This window comes from Saccopteryx bilineata, chromosome 3, assembly GCF_036850765.1.
Source record: "Saccopteryx bilineata isolate mSacBil1 chromosome 3, mSacBil1_pri_phased_curated, whole genome shotgun sequence".
NCBI classification, from domain to species: Eukaryota; Metazoa; Chordata; class Mammalia; order Chiroptera; family Emballonuridae; genus Saccopteryx; species Saccopteryx bilineata.
Genome location: NC_089492.1, coordinates 103,825,143 through 103,849,401, shown reverse-complemented (window position 1 = coordinate 103,849,401; position 24,259 = coordinate 103,825,143). Strand labels below are relative to the sequence as shown.

Below are 24,259 nucleotides of genomic sequence, written 5' to 3'. Positions count from 1 at the left end.
AGACAAAAAGACAAATACTGCATGATCTCACTTGTTTGTGTTATCTAATGAAACCAAACTCATAGAAACAGAACAGACTGGTGGTTGCCAGATGCAGGGGGTGGGAGAATTGGGTGGAGGTGATCAAAAGGCATGAACTTCTAGTTACAAGATAAATAACTTCTGGGAATATAATATACATCATGGTGACTAGTTTTGAAACACTGTACTGAAATACAGTACTGAAATATTTGAAAGCTGCTAAGAGAGTAAATCTCATCACGAGATTAACAAAAATTATAATTATGTGTTGTGGTCATCATTATGTGCCTAAGCCACACTACAGTGTGGAAACAGAAAAAAGACACATTTTTAAACTTCCACTTTCGTGGAACTAAATGCAAAGGCATTTAAGTCTAATAAGGAGCCTTGACTAGAATGGAAATAGTAGTTATACACTGGTAGTTTGAGAAGGTAAGAACTTAAGTTATCTTTTTTACCTATTTATCTATCTATCTTTTAGTTATCTTTTTATACTTTGCTAAATAGGAGAAAGGTTATCATAAACCTTTTTTTAATTTTGAGAGGAGGGGAGATAGAGACAGACTCCCGCATGCACCTCAGCTGGGATCCACACAGCAACCCCCGTCTGGGGACAATGCTCAAATCAACTGAACTGTCCTCAGCACCTGAGGCTGACACTCAGACTTAAAAGAGCTATCTATCCTTAGTGCCCGGGCCGACGCTGTAACCAATTGAGCCACTGGCTGAGAGAGGGAAAGAGAGAAAGAAGGGGGAGAAGGAGAGAGAGAAGGGGGAGAGGGAGGGAAAGAGAAGTAGATGGTTACTTCTCATGTGTGCCCTGACTGTAGATTGAACCTGGGACATCTACATAGCAGGTTGACTTTTTATCCACTGAACCAAGCAGCCAGGGCCTTAATTTTTATTTATTGATTTTAGCAAGAAAGGAAGAAAGAAAGAGAAAGAGACAGGAACATAGCTCTATTCTTGTATATGCCCTGACCAGGATCAAACCGGCAACCTCTGTGCTTTGGGATGACGCTCTAACCAACCGAGCTATCTGGCCAGGGCATTAATTTATTGATTCTAGAGAGATAAAGAGAGAAACATTGATTTGTTGTTCCACTTATTTATGCATTTACTAGTTGATTCTTGAATGTGCCCTGACCAGGGATTGAACCTGTAACCTTGGGGTATCAGAATGATGCTCCAACCAACTGACCTACCCAGCCACAGCTACCATAAAGTTTAAACTAAATCTATGCTTATATTGCATCGTGTTATCATAAAACTGTTACTTTAATTAAATCTGCAAAAGAAGAATAAAGGTTCCTCATAATATTAAAAGGTTTGTTTTAATAGTTCTAAGGCAGGGGTCTCAAACTCAACTCAGCATGTGGGCCGCAGAGCAAGATCACAGCTGTTCGGCAGGCCGCACTAGGTCTACAAAAGGCAACTGTTACGCAACACTTTTCTCACTGCAGTTGAAAACAAAAAAAAATCAGTACAACAAGCACAATCGTACATGCAGTTTACTCAGTGTCACAAAACGACCAGAAACTGTAGTTCGCATCACAACTGCTGTTAACTAAGCTAAATCTAGCTAGGATGCTAGAGAAATGAAAAATACAAGTAGGCCCCTAGGCTTACTTAATTTTATCCAAAATATTTTGAACTTCGTGGATTAGTCTGCGGGCCACACAAAATTGTTCGGCGGGCCGCGAGTTTGAGACCCCTGTTCTAAGGGATGTTGATTTTTTAACTCTGAAACTTAAAATGCTTTATGTATTAGACATAAGACTATAATTACTAAAATATTTGCCATAGAAACTTATAATCACTTAAAATCTACACTGGGCAGAGCAAGTTGATTTTACCCAATACTATCATTATTTTAAAATATGTGACTGCTCACTTTATTCTGGTAACTCCACTTTGCCTTCACCTGGTTAGAAAGCAAAAGACCCTTCGTTAATTTTCTTACATAGTTGTGCTGGAAAGGATGCTTCCAAGCAGTCTGTAATTCACCTGTACTGCTTGCTTAAAGTTCATGGCTAATAAACCCCTGGTCAAGGCATGAAACATACTAATTGGGTTGTTTTGTAATCATTAGTCAAAGGACATTCAGGGTGGCTCATTCAGCTTGACAGCATTGTTTACTGTGACTGATGACTTGCATGCATCTAGTGCCCCTGAGAACCCCAGAGGGCTCTGCTGAGGAAGCTAGCTATAGGACAGGAATGTGACCATGAGACCAATAAAATAAATATTAAAAATTCCAGCCTAGCCTAACCAAGCAGTGGCACAGTGGATGGAGTGTTGGACTGGGAAGCGGAGGACCCAGGTTCGAAACCCCAAGGTCGCCAGCTTGAGCACAGGCTCATCTGGTTTGAGCAAGGCTCACCAACTTGAGCCCAAAGTCGTTAAGCAAGGGGTGACTCAGTCTGCTGTGGTCCCCCAGTCAAGGCACATATGAGAAAGCATTCAAAGAACTAAGGTGCCACAACGAAGAACTGATGCTTCTCATCTCTTTCCCTTCCTGTGTATCTGTCCCTCTCGTTTAAAAAAAAGAAAAAAATCCAGCCTACACTCCATTTTAGGCTCTCTGGTTTCAAGGTGCCCTGCACACACTGGTGGTCTCTGATCTGAGGAAGAAAATGTACCTTACACCACAGACCTTTCAAGGAAGGACATAAGGAGCCTGCATGTGACCTCTCTGGCCTCCTTGCTGTGAAGGCCTTAGGCTTTAATGCATACCTTTACTTTAGTGTTGCTGTTAGATTGTATCATTTTCCGATAGCAAATTGTAGATTTGTAAGCACTTTCATTTTGGGTCTTAGGAGTCTTCTTTAGCAATTGAACCCTATTTGACTGCCTGTTAGCACAATAAGGTCTATTAATAAACCCGGTAACCCTAACATTCATTTCTGAAAAGCAAAAATTCTAAGTTGTCCCATAAATCCTGTGACAACCTACAGGTCAATACAAACCTGTTATTAGAAAAACAGTGTGAGTCTCCAAGCCACATTTGCTATATAAATAAGGATAGCACATTTGCTAAGTGTATCAACAGTAAAGAGAAACAAAAAAATAATTTTGTTACCTTCGTATTTTTCCAGAGCCTGTATAACATTAGGGAGTTGGTTTATACCCTGATAGAGTCGGTAACAATCTTGTAAATTTGCTGCTTGTCTTTGAAATTTCTTGGCAAGCCGGTTAAGATCTGGGAATCTACGAAGTAAATCTTCTTGTAAACTCTGTCTCAATTCTGCATCTTCTACAAAAGCTTCCACTAAATTTAACCTGAAATAATTACACTAGAATTAATCTTAAATATTTTAGTATAGATTTAAAATCTGTAAACTAGGCACCTAAGTCTCAACTAAATGAACTAAAAAATTCCATGTAAACCAAATTAATATTTAGTTGAATAGCATAAGATAAAAAAATATACCTAGTTCTGTTTAACTTTCATCAAACTGGTATTTCTTATATAGAAGAATTTCATTATTGGGACATTATTGTTACTGACACATACTGTACATGTAAACAATCTTTAATTAAAGATAATTACAATTCACAAAGGTTGCCAAATCAAATATTTACATAGTTAGATCTTATACATTTTCAAAATGCATTCTAAAATTACTTGACAATACAAAGCCAAAAATTTCTAATTAAGAAATTGAAGTAAGTTTGTTGCTTCTCAAAGTCAATAAATAAAATCTTAGCTTGTTTCAAGAACTATATATAAAGCATGCAGTTCATATTGCTTTCCTGAGTTTATTGGAATCACTGGCTTTCCATTTGGTTCACTATAATCCACAGGAAGGACAGTTTCTACATCATGACCCAGCACATTTTGTAGAGATCAGAATATGCCATCTCAAATATGCCACTTTGGCATAAGAACTATTTTGAACTGAAAACTTAGAAGCAGAAAAAAAGAAAAGCTGCCTTCTATTTGCAAAAAAGCAGGACAGACATTTATAAAGGTTTCGCCGCCCTTCTTAACCAGGAGACAAAAGTTAATCACCCTAGACAACTTTAGACCCTTAGCCTAGAGGTGGTACCAGAAGAACCCATGTAACAGACTTTACTAACCAGTTTCCCAAATATTTGCCTTCTCACAATCTCACAATCTGTAGTCCTGGAAACTCAGTCTTGTCACTTCTTTAAAAATTTGCTCTTGGCCCTGGCCAGGTAGCTCAATGGATAAAAAGCATTGACCTGGCATGTCTGACTCCTGGTCAAGGCACATATGAGAAGTAATCAACGAGTACACAACTAAATGAAACTAAGTGAGACGACAAGTTGATTTTCTCTCTCTTCTCCCCCCCCCATCTCTCTAAAATCAATAAATTAAAAAAAAAAGTTGTAGATGTTATTGAAGTTAATAACTGAAAAGGAAATGTTAACAATCAAAGGTAGAAAAAATGGCCATGGGCACAGCAAAGGATCCAAGGTCAGAAGGCTATCAGATGAGCAACCTTTTCCTTGTATTTGTAGACCATATGAGCAGTAAATTAACCCACAGAGGGTTATACAGGGACAGTGTATGGAAACAAATTAACTTTTAAATCTCTTAACTATTTACTAGTCTCCCATTAGCATTTACAATTCCTACATTATCAAAATGTTCATCTAATACATTATGAGATAAAAATATGCTGTTCCTACATAGTAATCACATAATGACTGTATATATTTAAAGCAGGATTTCTCAACCTTGCAATATAGACATTCTTTGTTAGAGGCTGTTCTGCAATGTTCAATAGTATCCCTGGCTTCTGAAACACTACTCTACAGTGTGACAACCAAAAATGTCTCTAGAAACTGCCAAATGTCCCCTGAAGGAAAAAATTACCCTAGGACCACTGGTTTTAAAGGAACTTAAATAAAAATTCACTTCTTAAAAAAAATGTTTAGCCTGACCTGTGGTGGCGCAGTGGATAAAGCGTCGACCTGGAAATGCTGAGGTTGTCGGTTCAAAACCCTGGGCTTGCCTGGTCAAGGCACATATGGGAGTTGATGCTTCCTGCTCCTCCCCCTTTCTCTCTCTCTCTCTCTTCCTCTCTCTCTCTCTCCCCTCTCTCTCTAATAAAAGTAAATAAATAAAATCTAAAAAAAGTAAATAAGTAAAAAAAATTAAAAAAAAAAAAATGTTCATTTCATTGATATTACAGAGTAAGGGTGAAACAGAAGACAGGAACATCAATTCATTCTCGCATGTGCCTTGACCAGGAATCAAACCAGCAATCTCTGTGATTTGGGACAATGCCCTAACCAACTGAGCTATCTGGCCAGGGTAAAAAATTCACTTTTTAAAAGATGAAAATAAAGAGAAAAATAACTAAAACTATATATAATGTCAAGATAGTATCTAGGCAATGGCAGCAGATATATCCATTGCGGCAAATACAAAATGAGAATGAAAATAATCTGCTACCAAACTTGTATTATATGCCAGTCACTGGGGCTATAAATAAACGGTGGAGAGAATTCAGGCATTTACTGCACCAAAAAAAATTTCTGCAGCATGTACTCTAGATTAAAAAAAGAACAACAGAAGATGCAGCCAGGTCACAAAATCCAATAAAACAAACGTGGACCTTCCTGGCTAAGCCTATAGCTCTACTTGGGCTTTTTCAAGTTTGGTCCAAGATCATGAGCATCAAAGACAGATCTGAGCTGTGGTGGCACAGTGGATAAAGCACTGACCTACAGTGCTGAAGGTGTCGGTTCAAGGCGCCTGGCTTCCCTGCTCAAAGCCCATACAGCACATAGGAGATGCAACTAACTACAAGTTGATGCTTCCCACCCCACCCCCACCTTCCTCTCTCTCAAATCAATAAATAATATCTTTTTAAAAAATCACTTGGAGTTGGATAAAACTACAGAATCCCTGGGGAAGGGTGGGGAGAGATGAGGTGCAGTTATGAAATTTCAATGAGCTTCTCCAGACATTCCTATGTACACAACCCTGTGAAAAAGTCTGAGTTGTAGCAATCATGAGAAGTTCCTGAGTTCTCATGATAGAGGGAAGAGGTATAAGGGGTAAAGAAAGGATGAAACCTGATGCTGTCTGAACTACCCCTTCATCTTTCTTTTTTCTCTTCTTCCCTAAAATCCCAAATTCTTAGGCCACTCTCAGGTCAATGGTAAGAACACAAAGAGAAGATACCTCTGATCAGACTCTTCCTATGCTTTTTCCCTATTCCAAGTACTTATCACTGTTTCCTCTAAGCTGATTAGAGTATGAATCATAAGTAATCAACATTGTTCAATAACATCGAGTTCCAGCATGACCAGGCAGTAGCGCAGTGGATAGAGCATCTAACTGGGATGCTGAGGACCCAAGTTTGAAACCAGAAGGTCACTAGCTTGAGCGCGGGCTCACCTGGCTTGAGCACCCCATGGTCTCTGGCTTGAGCCCATAGGTTGCTGGTTTGAACAAGGGGTCACTGGCTCAGCCACAGCCCCCAGGTCAAGGCATATATGAAAAAGCAATCAATGAACAACTAAAGTGTCACAACTACCAATATAAATGCTTCTCATCTCTCTTCCTGTCTGTCTCTCTCACAGAAAAACAAAAACATAAAGTTCCAATAAAAGTATTAAGAAGTAGAGCCTGGCCTGACCAGGCAGTGGCGCAATGGTTAGAGCATCGGACTGGGATGCAGAGGACCCAGGTTCGAGACCCTGAGATCGCCAGCTTGAGCGCAGACTCATCTGGTTTGAGCAAAGCTCACCAGCTTGGACCCAAAGTCGCTGGCTCGAGCAAGGGGTTACTTGGTCTGCTGAAGGCCCGCAGTCAAGGCACATATGAGAAAGCAATCAATGAACAATTACAGTGTCACAACAAAAAACTGATGATTGATGCTTCTCATCTCTCTCCGTTCCTGTCCGTCTGTCCCTGTCTATCCATCTCTCTGACTCTGTCCCTGTAAAAAAAAAAAAAAAAATTAAAAAAAAATTTTTTAAATAGTAGAGCCTGACCAGGCGGTGGCGCAGTGGATAGAGCGTTGGACTGAAATGCAGAGGACCCAGGTTTGAGACTTCAAGGTCGCCAGCTTGAGCACGGGCTCATCTGGTTTGAGCAAAGCTCACCAGCTTGAGCCCAAGGTCGCTGGCTCATGTAAGGGGTCAGTCTACTGTCAAGGCACTTATGAGAAAACAATTAATGAACAACTAAGGTGCTGCAACGAAGAATTGATGCTTCCTATCTCTCTCCCTTCCTGTCTGTCTGTCCCTATCTGTCCTCTTTCTGACTCTAATAAAAAATAAAATAAGGCCTGACCTGTGGTGGCGCAGTGGATAAAGTGTCGACCTGGAAATGCTGAGGTCGCCGATTTGAAACCCTGGGCTTGCCTGGTCAAGGCACATATAGGAGTTGATGCTTCCAGCTCCCCCCCTTCTCTCTGTCTCTCCCTCTCCTCTCTAAAATGAATAAATAAATAAATAAGTTTAAAAAATTGTTTCTTAAAAATAAAATAAAAATAAGAAAAAAAAAGCAGAACATCAAGGGAAAAAAAGTGTATTTAGAACACTTCTAAAATACAGTGTAAGGTCCCTCATCTTTAATATCATTAAAAGCCTAATAGATCACTTATTTCAGAAGTCTATTCAGTATGCCATTTCAAAATTAACTACTGTGTCAGTTTATATTCTGGCTAATAGACATGTTAAAAAAATGACTGCTCTGCTAAATGCTTCTATGACAATGCAATTTTTACATCACAACTTTAGAAATACCAAAGTTACTGTCGGCCCAATATAAGTATAACTATACCTGTCAACCCTGCTCAATAAAATTATTCATCTGTATATAACTGGATACATTAATTTTCTGAAATTAATTGACCAGAATACAAGATAATGTTTTAGAGTCAGTTAATCTCTGAAATTCCAATATATTAAAAAATAAAATTTCTGTTATTTTAAAAATCAACATTCTGCCTGACCAGGTGGTGGCGCAGTGGATAGAGCGTCAGACTAGGATGCGGAAGGACCCAGGTTCGAGACCCCGGGATTGCCAGCTTGAGCGCGGGCTCATCTGGCTTGAGAAAAAAGAAAAAGCTCACTAGCATGGACCCAAGGTCACTGGCTCGAGCAAGGGGTTACTCAGTCTGCTGAAGGCCTGCGGTCATGGCACATATGAGAAAGCAATGAACAACTACGGTGTCGCAACAAAAAACTGATGATTGATGCTTCTCATCTCTCTCCGTTCCAGTCTATCTGTCCCTATCTATCCCTCTGACTCTCTTTCTGTCCCTGTAAAAAAAAAAAACAAAACAACAACATTGTGTCCTTTCTTTATAATTAGCATTTCTGATCTCTTGTAATAACAGATTGGAATTTCATAACTGCATTATTTACCTGGCTAAGAACAAATCTGGTACCTAAAACACAGCAATTGTAAGTTTTGAATCTCTTCTTTTACGGGTTCTTCACATAGTTTAATGCAAGCAGAAACACTTATTTGATACAATAAGTAGCAGCTATTCTGCTAGGCCTAAAATGGAGAAAAAAAGAATATGGCAAAATAAAACATGAACATGCTTTCAAGGAATATTCAATCCAGTGGAGGATAAGGAAATACTCATATTATAGTTAGTGCTCAGGTGCTGAGTAATGATGAAATACAAAACATAATAAAATATTATATGAATAAGAAAGTAAGGAATTCCCACAAGACTGGTAAACTTCATTTTGGGGTATTTCATTTGCCTATATTCTGAACAATTGGGATTTACAGAGCTAGGATTCTAGGGAAAATACTTGAGAGGAAGGGAAAAAGAGGCAACAGCAGAGACTTAAAAGGAGAAAAGGTGGCTTGACCTGTGGTGGCACAGTGCCTAAAACATTGACCTACAAAGCTAAGGCCACCAGTTCAAAACCCTGGACTTGCCTGGTCAAGGCACATACGGGAGTTGATGCTTCCTGTGCCTCCCCCTTCTCTCTCTCTCTCTCTCATAAAATAAAATAAAATAAAAAATTAAAGGAGAAAGGCAAAGGATACACTGAAAGAAAACTAAAGCAGAGAAGGGACAAAAAAATGTAATAACTAGAGTAAAAAGGAAGGCCCTTGGCTTTGGAAAGCAAAAGCATTATGTCTTCTTCTGAGAAAGAGCCAGGGAGTGAAAGACTGAAAATACAGATCCATTTTCTGACTGTGAGGATTAAAGACGACAACATCAACTTAGAAGCAGGAGGCAGCTGAAGGCTTTCAGGGAAAGTAAAAAATTTGGGGTTAGTCACTGTAATAAGTCATATAATAAAATACCAGGTGACAATGAAAGCTACTACACAGCTTGAAAGTACAATGGGTCCAATCAGTATTGTGTGACCTTCTCTAGAACCTTTTTTTTTTTTAATTTTTTTTTCTTTTTTTTATTTATTCATTTTTAGAGAGGAGAGAGAGAGAAGAGAGAGAGAGAGAGAGAGAAAGAGAGAGAGAGAGAGAAGGGGGGAGGAGCTGGAAGCATCAACTCCCATATGTGCCTTGACCAGGCAAGCCCAGGGTTTCGAACCGGCGACCTCAGTATTTCCAGGTCGACGCTTTATCCACTGCGCTACCACAGGTTAGGCTCTAGAACCTTTTAAAAAAGTTTTCAATCGATTTTAGAGAGATAGAGAAAGGAAAGTGGAGAGAGAGAGAAGGAGAAAAAGAGAGAGAAAGAAGCATTCACTTGTTTCACTTAATTGTGCATTCATTCATTGGTTGCTTCTCATATGTGCTTTGACTGGGGATCAAACCTGCAACATTGGGGTTTTGGGATGGCACTCTAAATCAGTGGTCCCCAACCCCTGGGCCGCGGACCAGTACCAGTCCATGGGCCATTTGGTACCGGTCCACAGAGAAAGAATAAATAACTTACATTATTTCCGTTTTATTTATATTTAAGTCTGAACAATGTTTTATTTTTAAAAAAATGACCAGATTCCCTCTATTACATTCATCTAAGACTCATTCTTGACAATTGTTTCGGTCACGTGATAGATTTATCCGTCCCACCCTAAAGGCCGGTCCACGAAAATATTTTGACATTAAACTGGTCCGTGGCCCCAAAAAAGTTGGGGACCACTGCTCTAAATGACTGACTGGGCTCACAAGCCAGGGCTCCAGGAACTTTTAATTAAAAAAGAAAGCTAGCCTGACCTGTGGTGGCACAGTGGATAAGCGTTGACCTTAAATGTGGTCACCGTTTCGAAACCCTGGGCTTGCCAGATCAAGGCACATATGGGAGTAGATGCTTCCTGCCCCTCCCCTCCTACTCTCTCTCTCTCTCTCTCTCTCAAATGAATAAATAAAAGGTTAAAAAAAAAAGTCTCCAGCCCTGGCCGGTTGGCCCAGCGGTAGTGCGTCGGCCTGGCGTGCGGGGGACCGGGGTTCGATTCCCGGCCAGGGCACATAGGAGAAGCGCCCATTTGCTTCTCCACCCCCACCCCCTCCTTCCTCTCTCTTCCCCTCCTGCAGCCAAGGCTCCATTGGAGCAAGGATGGCCCGGGCAACGGGGATGGCTCCTTGGCCTCTGCCCCAGGCACTAGCGTGGCTCTGGTCCTGGCAGAGCGACACCCTGGAGGGGCAGAGCATCGCCCCCTGGTGGGCAGAGCTTCGCCCCTGGTGGGCGTGCCGGGTGGATCCCGGGCGCATGCGGGAGTCTGTCTGACTGTCTCTCCCCGTTTCCAGCTTCAGAAAAAAAAAACAAAAAAAAAAAGTCTCCAATAAACTTGATTTAGAAGTGGAGACAACACTGGTTATAAAGCAATAAATTGGAAGCCTTCCTGTTCTTCAGAGGCCAGAGCAATGCTGTACTATTTCAAAGAAACTGCAGACCTGTTTCCACAGAATATGCACTACTAAGTAAAGATATCCTTGCACAAAAGGATACTATATCCTGGAAGGAAATCTAGGGAGTCTAGGAGTACTGCCTCAAAAAGCATGATATATACTGCTCACAAAAATTAGGGAATATTTCAAAATAAATATGAAGTGATTAAAAAAAGAAGCATTTGATTTTTTTTTAATTAAACGAACATCAGAAAAGTAAACCACAAGTCAAAGAAGTTCAATTATGCAAATGAGATGGAGAATCAACTTTTATTTCATTGGTGAAAATGTACTATACAAAAGGTTAAAAGTACTGGAGTATCTGCACATTCTCTGATCCCCTCATTTTTGTGACTTGTGTACTATCACATAAGCACTACCACCATCTCTAAATTTACAGCAGTCCTACATTTAATTGGAGCTAATGTTGCTAATAAGATTGTTACATCACATTTAATTTTATATATAAAGAAGTGTTCATATAAATATTTTAAAAATAAATATATAATCCTATAATAGTTTAAAAGTCTAAGACAGGCCCTGGCCGGTTGGCTCAGCGGTAGAGCGTCGGCCTGGCGTGCGGGGGACCCGGGTTCGGTTCCGGCCAGGGCACATAGGAGAAGCGCCCATTTGCTTCTCCACTCCCACCCCCTCCTTCCTCTCTGTCTCTCTCTTCCCCCTCCCGCAGCCAAGGCTCTATTGGAGCAAGGATGGCCCGGGCGCTGGGGATGGCTCCTTGGCCTCTGTCCCAGGCGCTAGAGTGGCTCTGGTCGCGGCAGAGTGACACCCTGGAGGGGCAGAGCATCGCCCCCTGGTGGGCAGAGCTTCACCCCTGGTGGGCGTGCCGGGTGGATCCCGGTCGGGCGCATGCGGGAGTCTGTCTGACTGTCTCTCCCCGTTTCCAGCTTCAGAAAGAAAAAATAAATAAATAAATAAATAAATAAAAAATAAAAGTCTAAGACAGTTTGAAATCTCTCCTCGAAAAGAAGACCAAGCTGCCCTGGCTGAATAGGTCAGTTGGTTAAAGCATCTCCCGATATGCCAAGGTTGTGGGTTCAATACCTGGTCAGGACACATACAATAATCAACCAATGAATGCATAGATAAGTGGAACAGTAAATCAATGTCTTTGTCTGTGTCCCTCTTCCTCTCTAAAAATCAATCAACCAACCCTGGCCAGACAGCTCAATATACTTTAATTGCTAATCATATTAGGGTATCAGAATTATATAACTTTTTCTTTTATTTTCTCAATTTTAAAACTTATCTGAAATATGTTTAGACTATTTTAGTTCATTCTAAAATAATCAAGCATTTCCTATGTACCAGACCTTGTTCAAAGTACTTTATACATATTAAAATCACCTAATTCTCGCAAGAACCTATGAATTTGGTATGTTACTAGTCATTTTAAAAATGAAGGAACTGGGACCTGTGGTGGCGCAGTGGATAAAGAGTCGACCTGGAAATGCTGAGGTTGCCAGTTTGAAAACCTGGGCTTGCCTGGTCAAGGCACATATGGGAGTTGATGCTTCCAGCTCCTCCCCCCCCTCAGTCTCTTCTCTCTTTCTCTCTCTCTCTCTCTCTCTCTCTCCTCTCTAAAATTAATAGATAAATAAAAAAAAATGCCTGACCTGTGGTGGCGCAGTGGATAAAGCATCGACCTGGAAATGCTGAGGTCGCCGGTTCGAAACCCTGGGCTTGCCTGGTCAAGGCACATATGGGAGTTGATGCTTCCAGTTCCTCCCCCCTCCTATATCTCTTCTCTCTCTGTCTCTCCCTCTCCTCTCTAAAATGAATAAAAAAAATAAAAAAAAAGGAACTGGGCCCGACCTGGCGGTGGCACAGTGGATAGAGCGTCGGACTGGGATGTGAAGGAACCAACTTCGAGACCCCAAGGTCGCCAGCTTGAGCCTAAGGTTGCTGGCTCAAGCAAGGGGTCACTCGGTCTGCTGTGGCCCCCCAGTCAAGGCACATATGAGAAAGCAATCAATGAACAAACTAAGGAACCGCAACAAAGGATTGATGTTTCTCATCTCTCTCCTGTCTGTCTGTCCCTCTCTGACTCTGTCTCTGCCACACACAAAAAAAAGTGAGAAACTGGGTACACAACATAATCAACATTTCAAATGCTACAGAAATGTTTACCTGGCCTGACCTGTGGTGGCACAGTGGATAAAGTCGACCTGGGAACACTGAGGTTACCGGTTCAAAACCCTGCACTTGTCTGGTCAAGGCTTATATGGGAGTTGATGTTTCCTGCTTCTCCCCCCCCCCTCTATCCCTTCCTATGTACCTTTTTTCCCCCCCTGAAGTTGGAAACGGGGAGGCAGTCAGACAGACTCCCGCACGCGCCTGACCAGGATCCACACGGCACGCCCACCAGGGGGCGATGTTCTGCCCATCTGGGGCGTCGCTCCACTGCAACCAGAGCCATTCTAGCGTCTGAGGAAAAGGCCACAGAGCCATCCTCAGCGCCCGGGCCAACTTTGCTCCAATGGAGCCTTGGCTGCAGGAGGGGAAGAAACAGACAGGGAGGAAGTAGAGGGGGAGGGGTGGAGAAGCAGGTGGGCACTTCTGTGTGCCCTGGCCGGGAATCGAACCCAGGACTCCCGCACACCAGGCCGACGCTCCACCACTGAGCCAACCGGCCAGGGCCTGAAACCTATGTACTTTTACTGATCAATGTCACCCCATTAAATTTAATTTTCTAAATAATCTTTTTTGTAACAGAGACAGAGAGAGACACTGACAGGAACAGACAGACAGAAAGGGAGAGAGATGAGAAGCATTAATTCTTCATTGTGGCTCCTTAGTTATTCATTGACTGCTTTCTCATATGTGCCTTGATTGGGGGGGGGGGTGCACACAACAGAGTGAGTGACACCTTGCTCAAGCCAGCAACCTTGGGCTCAAACCAGCAACCCTGGGCTCAAGTCAGCGACCATGGGGTCATGTCTATGATTCTACACTCAAGTCAGCAACCCAGCACTCAAGCCAGTAACTCCATGCTCAAGCCGGTGAGCCCATGCTCAAGCTGGCAACTTCGGGGTTTTGAACCTAGGTCCTCTGTGTCCCAGTCTCCTGCGCCACCACCTGGTCAGGCTTAATAAAATTTTTTTAAAAAGTGAAGAAACTGTGACACAGAGGTTGAGTAACTTGCCCAAGATAACAGCTAATTAAGTGGCAAAGCCATAATCTGAACCAAGGTACTATGGCTCCCAAGTTCATGCCATGAAATACTGTTCATACTATCTCGTCAATAAAATTTTACTTTATAGTGCTTGCCGACCCACTTTCACTAGCAGCAGCACGCCTTTCTGCAGAAGTTATTAAAGTTGCCTTGCCGAGGAAAAAAAACAAAAAATTTATAGTGAAAAAAACATAATTAAGAAAATAGGCCTGACCAGGCGGTGGCACAGTGGATAGAGCGTCAGACTGGGATGAGGAGGACCCAGGTTCGAGACCCCGAGGTCGCCAGCTTGAGCGCGGGCTCATCTGGTTTGAGCAAAGCTCACCAGCTTGGACCCAAGGACGCTGGCTCGAGCAAGGGGTTACTCAGTCTGCTGAAGGCCCGCGGTCAAGACACATATGAGAAAGCAATCAATGAACAACTAAGGTGTCGCAACGAAAAACTAATGATTGATGCTTCTCATCTCTCTCCATTCCTGTCTGTCCCTATCTATCCCTCTCTCTGACTCTCTCTGTCTCTGTAAGGAAAAAAAAATAGAAAAGAAAATAGGCCCTGGCTGGTTAGCTGAGTTGGTGAAAGTGTTGTCCCAAAACACCAAAGGTTGCATATTTAATCCTGGTCAGTGCATATATGGTAAGTGACCAATGAATGCACAGTTAAGTAGAACAACAAATAAATGCTTCTCTCTTTTTCTCTCTCTCCCCACCTTCCTCTGTCTCTCTAAAATCAATTTTAAAAAAAGGAATTGTATATATATAAAAGAAAATTATTTAATCAATTGAAACTATTATCACTCTATTTTTACTATTTAGCTCTCTGTGCAGTTAGATGCAAAACTACATATTAGAATAAGTAGTATGCCTGCCCTGAAGTGGCACAGCAGATAAAACGTCAACCTGGAATGCTGAGGTCACCAGTTTAAAACCCTGAGCTTGCCCAACCTGTGGTGGTGCAGTGGATCAAGTGTGGACCTGGAACACTGAGGTCATCGGTTCAAAACCCTGGGCTTGCCCAGTCAGGGCATGTGTGGGAGTTGACGCTTCCTGCTCCTACCCTCTTCTCTCTTTCTCTCTCTCTTCTCTAAAATGAATAAATAAATAATAAAAATAAAATAATAAAACCCTGAGCTTGCCCGGTCAAGGCACATACAACAAGCAACCAATGAACAGACAGTGGAGCAACTACTCCTTGCCCCCCTACCCCTATGTAGTCAATAAATTAAATCTTAAAAAATAAAAGATTGAGTGGTATAATCAAATGAAGTATTTGCACATTACTCAAAGCTTACAAAAGCACACATTAGTAATATACCTCTCTTCTATTCTGTTCTTATCCATGAGAGGCTGCTTAATCCACTGGTTAACCAGTCTTTGTCCTTGAGGGGTTTTGCATTTATTTAGCAATGCAGCCAGAGATTGAGAGCCAGTGGTATCTTCAACAGAACCCTAGTAAACAAAATATAAAAAAGAATGGCACACTTATTAGTGAAAATCTTACTATGCCATGAAAATTAATTTTGAAAACAAGAACATTTATTATTCTTCAAATATTAAATAAGAAATTTGCACAAGAGTTTTTCTCAAGTCAAATTTTGAACCTGTTAATTTGTATTTTCTGCTACATATTCTCCCAAACCAAAATCACTTTATAATTACTGCAGTTTTAGACATTACATTATTAGAGTGTAATTTTTAAAAAACTGCTGTTAATATAAAAAAATCATTCATAAATCCAGGACAAGTACTATTTATATAGCTAATAATTAGAAAAATACAGAAATTCAAAACTATGTCTCTAAGTATACTAATATCTCAAAATAGGTAAGCTTCTTAGTAAGATTCTTCAGGATATATCAGAGGAAACATTTTTTAAGCATTCAATGTTTTATTTTTTTTGAGACTTCTTTTTAAATAGTCATCTGTACACTGTATTGTGTGTTCACCACCCCAAGTCAAGTCTCTTTGCATCACCATTTATCCCCTTTACCCTCTATCACCCCCCACCCCCCTCCCTCTGGTAATCACCATACTGTTGTCTGTGTCTAGGAGTTTCACCTTTCAATGTTTTTAATCCACGTGTTATTTTTTTACCTGGAAAAGGTTAAGGGCTCTGACTGCGGCCATATCCAATTTCATGTATTGGCTGAAGTCAAAAGTAGTCAGTTCAAACTGTCCAAAGTTTGAATCATCCGATAAGAGATCTAAAAATTTGATAACTGCAGACAATGATGAAGCTGCAACCTAAGATTAAAAATTTAAAATAAAAAATTACTATTACTAAAATGCTAGATTTTTAACTGACAAACGGCAAAATAAAAAATTCCAAACTTATCACTTCCTTTGGTATTTCTTCCCAAGCCAAACCAAGAAAATAAGTTTAAATAAATCTCTTAACATTAGAAAATGATTTTTAGAAAGTAAAAGCTACTATAATAGCAGGACTGTTCATAACAGCCAAAAGTAGAAAATACTCAAATGCCATTGAGATCTAAATGCATCAAGTTTGGCGTGTTCAATGTTCACCCTAAGGAATATCACATAATATAAGCACAAACAACCCACAACTACATGTAACAATATAAATTAATCTCACAAACAAAATACTGAACAAAAGAAACCAGACACAAAGAGTATATTTACATAAACTACAAAAATAGGCCAAACTAATCTACACTGTCACAGGTAAGAACCAGGGTTACCCTGGTTGGAGGTAATGACTGAAGTTCATAAAAAGGGTCTTTAAGGTGGCCAGTACTATTTTGTTTCATTGATACCAATTATGTCAGTATGTGCATTTTATAAAAATTCAGTTACAGCCTGACCAGGCAGTGGCGCAATGGATAGAGGGTCAGACTGGGATGCAGAGGACCCAGGTTCGAAATCCCAAGGTCACAGGCTTGAGCGTGGGCTCACAGACATGACCCCATGATTGCTGTCTTGAGCCCAAAGGTAGCTGGCAGGATGCCCAAGGTCGCTGGCTTGAATGCAAGGTCACTGGCTTGAACAAGGGGTCACTTGCTCTGCTGTAGCCCCCCAGTCAAGGCACATGAGAAAGCAATCAGTGAACAACTAAGGAACTGCAACGAAAAACTGATGCTTCTCATTGTGGGGTGGTCAGCTATGGGGGACAGTCACGTGAGATACCAGACCCGGGAACTTTGGCCAGCACCGCCCGCCTACATCCAAACACGCCAAAAGAAACTTCCCAGGAGCCCTTTGGGAAAAAAAGCGACCGTCTGCCAGCCAATGAGATTTCACCACGTCATATTAGCTCGACCACCCTAGACGGGACCCTTTAAATATCTCCCACGCGGATCACCCCATGCGACTTCCCTAGCCTCTGTCCCCAGGACTAGGGAACCTCATTGGGCGGGATGCACTGGACTCAATAAAGCCTTTTATTATTCCACACTTCGTGGCTCTGGCCCCTTCCTTCTTCCTCGGCGGGGAAAAATACCTTACACTCCTTGCTGTCCCTTCCTGTATGTCTGTCCCTATCTCTCCCTCTCTCTATCTTGGTCACAAAAAAAAAAAAAAAAAAATTCAGTTACACACTTAAAATATATACACTTTCTAGGTGCATATTTAAATAAAAAGTTCAAATAAATTATCATGTGTGTTCTGACTGTTCCACCAACTAGTTGTTACCCTGGTCTCTCTCCTCCTCAGGCCTCCCTCTTTCCCGAGACACAACAAAATTAAAATTAAGTCAATTAATAATCCTACAATGACTGTGGCCACATGGCTCAGTGGATAAAGCATTGTCCAGGCACACAAAGGTCACAGGTTGAATCCCTGGTCAGAGCACGTATGAGCAACAATCAATGAGTATACAGCTAAATGGAACAAAGAATTGATGCTTCCTTCTCTCCTTCCTCCAACCTCTTCCTTCCTCTCTCCCCTCCTCCTCTCTCTCCCTATCAATGGACAAATTTTTTTAAATAAAAAAAATTCCTACAATGGCCTCTATATGTTCAAAAGAAAGGAATTATACTATACCACATCTCATTTTAAATTAAAAGCTAGAAATGATTAAGTTCAGTGATGAAGGCATGTCAAAAGCCAGAAGAAGCTGAAAGTTAGGCTTCTGGCATCAAACAGGCAAGCCAAGTTCTGAATGCAATGAAAAATTTCTTGAAGAAAATTAAAAATGCTACTCCAGTACACACACAAATGATAAAAAAGTGAATACTTTTTGCTGATAAAAAGTTTTAGTGGGGCCCTGGCCGGTTGGCTCAGCGGTAGAGCCTCGGCCTGGCGTGCAGGGGATCCGGGTTCGATTCCCGGCCAGAGCACATAGGAGAAGCACCCATTTGCTTCTCCACCCCCGCCCCCTCCTTCCTCTCTGTCTCTCTCTTCCCCTCCCGCAGCCAAGGCTCCATTGGAGCAAAGATGGCTGGGTGCTGGGGATGGCTCCTTGGCCTCTGCCCCAGGCGCTAGAGTGGCTCTGGTCGCGGCAGAGCGACGCCCCAGAGGGGCAGAGCATCGCCCCCTAGTGGGCACAGCATCGCCCCTGGTGGGCGTGCCAGGTGGATCCCGGTCGGGCGCATGCCGGAGTCTGTCTGACTGTCTCTCCCCGTTTCCAGCTTCAGGAAAAAAATAAAAAAGTTTTAGTGGTCTAGACAGAAGATCAAACCAGCCACATTACCTTAAACCAAAGCCTCATCCATAGCAAGGTCCTAATTCTCCTGAATTCTCTTAAGACTCAGAGAGGTGAGGAAGCTGCAGAAGAAAAGCCTAAAGCCAATGAAGATTGGTTCATGAGATTTAAAGAAAGAAGCTATCCCTGTAACATAAAAGTGAAAAATGAAGCAGCAAGTGCTGATGTAGAGGCTGCAGCAAGTTTTTCAGACTATCTAGATAATTAATGAAGATGGTTATCATAAACAATAGACACAGGAAGGGAGAGAGATAAGAAGCATCAACTCGTAGTTGCAGCATTTTAATTGTTCACTGACTGCTTCTCATACGTGCCTTGAAGGGGTAGTGGGGGCCTCTAGCTGAGCCAGTGAACCCCTGCTCAAGCCAGTGATCTCAGGATTTCGAACCTGGGACCTCAGAGTCCCAGGTCAACACTCTATCCACTGCGACACCACCAGTCAGACTAAACAACAGATTTTCAATGTAGATGTAAAAAATTCTATCTAAGAGTTTCATGCTAGAGAGAAGTCAACGTCTGGCTTTAAAGCTTCAAAGGACAAACTGACTCTCGTTAGGGACTTTCTCAGCTGGTGGTGACTAAGTTGCAAACAATACTCATTCACCATTCTGAAAATCCTAGGGCCATTAGAACAAAGCCTAGATGACAGCACATCTGTGAATACACTGCTCACAAAAACTAGATCAGGGAATATAGATACTCCAGCAATTTCAGCCTTTTGTCTAGTGCATTTTCACCAATGAAATAAAAGTTGATTTTGCATCTCATTTGCATAATTGAACTTTCTTTGTCGTTTGCTTAATGTTCTTGTTTAATTTTAAAAAAATCAGCCTGACCAGGCGGTGGCGCAGTGGATAAAGTGTCAAATTGGGATGCAGAAGACCCAGGTTCGAGACCCCGAAGTCGCCAGCTTGAGCGCGGGCTCATCTGGTTTGAGCAAGAGCCCACCAGCTTGAACCCAAGGTCGCTGGCTACAGCAAGGGGTTGCTCAGTCTGCTGGAGGCCCACGATCAAGGCACATCCATTCCTGTCTGTCCCTGTCTATCCCTCTTTCTGACTCTCTCTCTCTCTGTCTCTGTAAAAAATAAATAAATATAAATAAAATAAAATATAGTTAATACTACATTCTTTAGAAATATACATATTTGCCTGGCCTGTGGTGGCGCAATGGATAAAGCGTTAACCTGGAACACTGAGGTTGCGGTTCAAAACCCTGGGATTAGTCAAGGCACATATGGAAGTTGATACTTCCTGCTTCTCCCCCCCTTCTCTCTCTCTCTCTCTCTCTCTCCTCTCTAAAATGAATAAAAATAAAATCATTTTAAAAAGTTCATATTTGCCTGACCTGTGGTGGCGCAGTGGATAAAGCATCGACCTGGAAATGCTGAGGTTGCTGGTTCGAAACCCTGGGCTTGCCTGGTCAAGGCACATATGGGAGTTGATGCTTCCAGCTCCTCCCCCCTTCCCTCTCTTTGTCTCTCTCTCCTCTCTCTCTCCTCTCTAAAAATGAATAAATAAAATAAAAAAAAAAAAAAAAAAATAAATAAAAAGTTCATATTTTTCCTAATTGATAACATAATAAACTATCTGCTCTTGCCAAACTCTAGCAAATGCATAAGGCTGTCACAAGAACCTCCTGCTATGTCACCAGTACACACAAATAAAATTTCCAGTAGCCCTAAAAGCTTCTTCATCTTTTCAGAGATGAGCTTCCCTAATGCTGGAACTACTGCTCATCCATATTGGCTTTTGAGTATATCACCAAAAAAAAAGTAAAAAAAAAAGGATAAATTTAGTTTAGCCTGACCAGGCGGTGGCCCAGTGGGTAAAGCATCAGACTGGGACACAGAGGACCCAGGTTCGAAACCCCAAGGTCACAGGCTTGAGCGCGGGCTCATCTGGTTTGAGCACAGCTCACCAGTTTGAGCCCAAGGTCTCTGGATTGAGCAAGGGTCACCTGGTCTACTCTAGCCCCTCCCCCCGTCAAAGGGTCATTTGGTCTGCTGTAGCTCCACGGTCAAGGCACATATGAGAAAGCAATCAATGAACAAGTAAGGAGCCACAATGAAGAACTGATACTTCTCATCTCTCTCCCTTCCTGTCTGTCTGTCCTTGTCTGCCCCTCTCTCTGTTTCTATCACAAAACAAAACAAAAAAGGATAAACTTAGTTTAATAAGGACCAAACTATTATGTGATTAAATAATAACGGCAGGCCCTGGCCGGTTGGCTCAGCGGTAGAGTGTCGGCCTGGCATGCAGAAGTCCTAGGTTCGATTCCCGGCCAGGGCACACAGGAGAGGCGCCCATTTGCTTCTCCACCCCTCCCCCTCTCCTTCTTCTCTCTCTCTTCCCCTCCCGCAGCGAGGCTCCATTGGAGCAAAGATGGCCCGGGCGCTGGGGATGGCTCTGTGGCCTCTGCCTCAGGCTCTAGAGTGGCTCTCGATGCAACAGAGCGATGCCCCAGAGAGGCAGAGCATCGCCCCCTGGTGGGCATGCCTGGGGTGGATCCCAGTCGGGCACATGCGGGAGTCTGTCTGACTACCTCCCCGTTTCCAGCTTCGGAAAAATGAAAAAAAAAAAATAAAAATAACTGCAAAATCATGTCTCAATTCATTCTAGTTTGAAATCTACTTTGAAAATTAGTTTTATTTAAATATACAATAGAATTTTCCATTTACTTAAGTGATCCACAAATATCTTGTCAAGAGCTACCAGTATTTTACCATAAAAAATACCAAACTCGGCCCTGGCCGGTTGGCTCAGCGGTAGAGCGTCGGCCTGGCGTGCGGGGGACCCGGGTTCGATTTCTGGCCAGGGCACATAGGAGAAGCGCCCATTTGCTTCTCCACCCCCGCCCTTCCCCTCCTTCCTCTCTCTCTCTTCCCCTCCCACAGCCAAGGCTCCATTGGAGCAAAGATGGCCCGGGCGCTGGGGATGGCTCCTTGGCCTCTGCCCCAGGCGCTAGAGTGGCTCTGGTCGCAGCAGAGCGATGCCCCCTGGTGGGCAGAGCATCGCCCCTGGTGGGCGTGCCGGGTGGATCCCGGTTGGGTGCTTGCGGGAGTCTGTCTGACTGTCTCTCCCGGTTTCCAGCTTACAGAAAATCCCACTTACATTATTTGCATATTCACTTCTACCACTGAAGACATAACCAGTGGCAATTTTAAAGCCAAAATGTTTAAATGTAATATTTATTATGCAATTATTATGTACTATATCAGTGGTAGTCAATCTGGTCCCTACCGCCCACTAGTGGGCATTCCAGCTTTCACGGTGGGCAGTAGTGGAGCAACCAAAGTATAAATAAAAAGATAGATTTAACTATAGTAAGTTGTTTTATAAACATTTATTCTGCCAAACTGCAAAAATCCCAGATAAAGTACTTGGTAAGGAATTATTATTATATGCTTTAACTTGCTGTAACTCTGCTTTATAAATTTTATAAAGTAAAGTTACTTCCCTACTTTATAAATCACCATTACTGTGGAACGGGTGGGCAGTTAGAAAATTTTACTAACAGAGATACAAAAGTGGGCAGTAGGTATAAAAAGGTTGACTAGCCCTGTACTATATATACTTTCACCCTTATTACTTCCTAGTCTCTATAACAATTTTTAAGACACATATTTTTACCCTTTTAAACATATAATGAGCCTGATCAGGCGGTGGCACAATGGATAGAGCGTTGGACTGGGATATGGAGGACCCAGGATCCAGACACTGAAGTCTCCAGCTTGAACGCGGGCTCATCTGGTTTGAGCAAGGCTCACCAGCTTGGACCCAAGGTCGCTGGCTTGAGCAAGGGGTCATTTGGTCTGCTGTAGCCCCACGGTGGTCAAGGCACATATGAGAAAGCAATCAATGAACGAGTAAGGAGCCGCAACAAAGAATTGATGTTTCTCATCTCTGTCCCTTCCTGTCTGTCTCTATCTATCCCTCTCTCTGTCTCTGCCACAAAAAAAAAACCCCAAAAAACATAATGAAACTGCTTCTCAGAAAGGTGAAGCAATTTATAAAAGATGCCACAGTTTGGGTATTTTAAGCTTTGACAGGTCTCCCCCACCCCACCCTCCAGTAACTATGCTTTCTCCCATACTAACTGACAATAATCAGCTCTTTCACATGAAGCTAATAAAACTCTTCTTTGTCCCACGAATATATACTGTGTAATTATGATGAAATTATACCTGTTTACATTTAAATTTTTCTAGTTACTTGAGTTTTTAACAAGCTTAATCATAGATTAAGTAAGCTTAGTATCAGTGATCCAGTTCAGATTTAAAATATATATGACTAAAGCAGCCTTAAAAAGTCACTAATTATAATTTAAGACAAATTCACATTTGTAATCCACATACCTGATTCTCCATTTCTGGCAAGACAGCACTATTCACCTGTTCACCCTTTTTGCCTTTCAACAGCCGGTTAAGGTCCTGATAAATATCTTTTGTGGAAAAGTCAGCTCTTTTTCTTTCTGTGATGAGAATTCCTCCTCTCTGAATAACCTATTTTACAAGAAATATTTTAAATTATTATGAGAAGAAAACTATAACACTTACAAATATAAAGTGACAACAGCTAACAAATTATTAATCTACCTTAAATTTCATACAATATGCAAGATACTGGCAAAATATATAACACATATTTTAAAAATCTATTAACTAAATTTTCATGGCTATTTAAAATTATGTTCACATAAAGCTTTCAAAAAATAGTTCCAAGCCTGGCCAGTTGGCTCAATGGTAGAGCAACAGCCCAGTGTGTAGATTTCCCAGGTTTGATTCCCAGACTAATCATACAGGAGAAGCAACCATCTGCTTCTCCACCCTTCCTCTTTCTTTCTCTCTTTGCCTCTCTCTCTCTTCCCCTCCTGCAGCCATGGCTCAATTAGTTCCAGTGAGTTGGCCTCAGGCAATGAGGATGGCTCAGTAGCCTCTGCCTCACAACACTAAAAAAATGGCTCTGTTGCTGAGCAATTTGCCCAGATAGGCAGAGCACTGCCCCCTAGTGGGCTTGCCGGGTGAATCACGGTTGGAGCACATCTCAGTCAGGGCCCATGCAGGAGTCTCTCTGCTTCCCCTCCTCCACTAAAAATAAATACATAGTCCCAAAGGTAAAAACTCTTAGCAGAACAATACTCCTGGAAAGTTGTTTAGATATTATCTATGCTATAAACACCAATCACAGACTTGCTCGCTCTCAAATAGTTCTTATGGTATTTGAGACCTACAAAAACAAAAGAACCGGCCCTGGCCGGTTGGCTCAGTGGTAGAGCACTGGCCTGGCATGCAGGAGTCCCGGGTTCGATTCCTGGGCAGGGCACACAGGAGAAGCGCCCATCTGCTTCTCCGCCACTCCCCCTCTCCTTCCTCTCTGTCTCTGTCTTCCCTCCCGCAGCCAAGGCTCCATTGGAGCAAAGGTGGCCCAGGTGTTGGGGGTGGCTCTATGGCCTCTGCCTCAGGCACTAGAATGGCTCTGGTTGCAACAGAGCAATGCCCCAGATGGGCAGAGCATCGCCCCCTGGTGGACATGCCGGGTGGATCCCGGTTGGGCGCATGTGGGAGTCTATCTGA

General features: G+C 42.3%; 1 protein-coding gene across 3 annotated transcripts in view; it reads right to left on the bottom strand.

Moving 5' to 3' along the window:
* Positions 1–24,259, bottom strand: part of MSH2 (mutS homolog 2) — an 84,251-nt gene that overhangs the window by 41,508 nt on the left and 18,484 nt on the right. For all 3 annotated transcript variants that reach the window (XM_066267072.1, XM_066267073.1, XM_066267074.1), the window contains 4 exons: positions 23,042–23,188; positions 16,118–16,267; positions 15,339–15,472; positions 3,104–3,303 (listed from right to left, as the gene is read on the bottom strand). In XM_066267072.1, the coding sequence (XP_066123169.1) occupies positions 3,104–3,303; positions 15,339–15,472; positions 16,118–16,267; positions 23,042–23,188 (631 nt within the window). The remainder of the gene's footprint in view (positions 1–3,103; positions 3,304–15,338; positions 15,473–16,117; positions 16,268–23,041; positions 23,189–24,259) is intronic.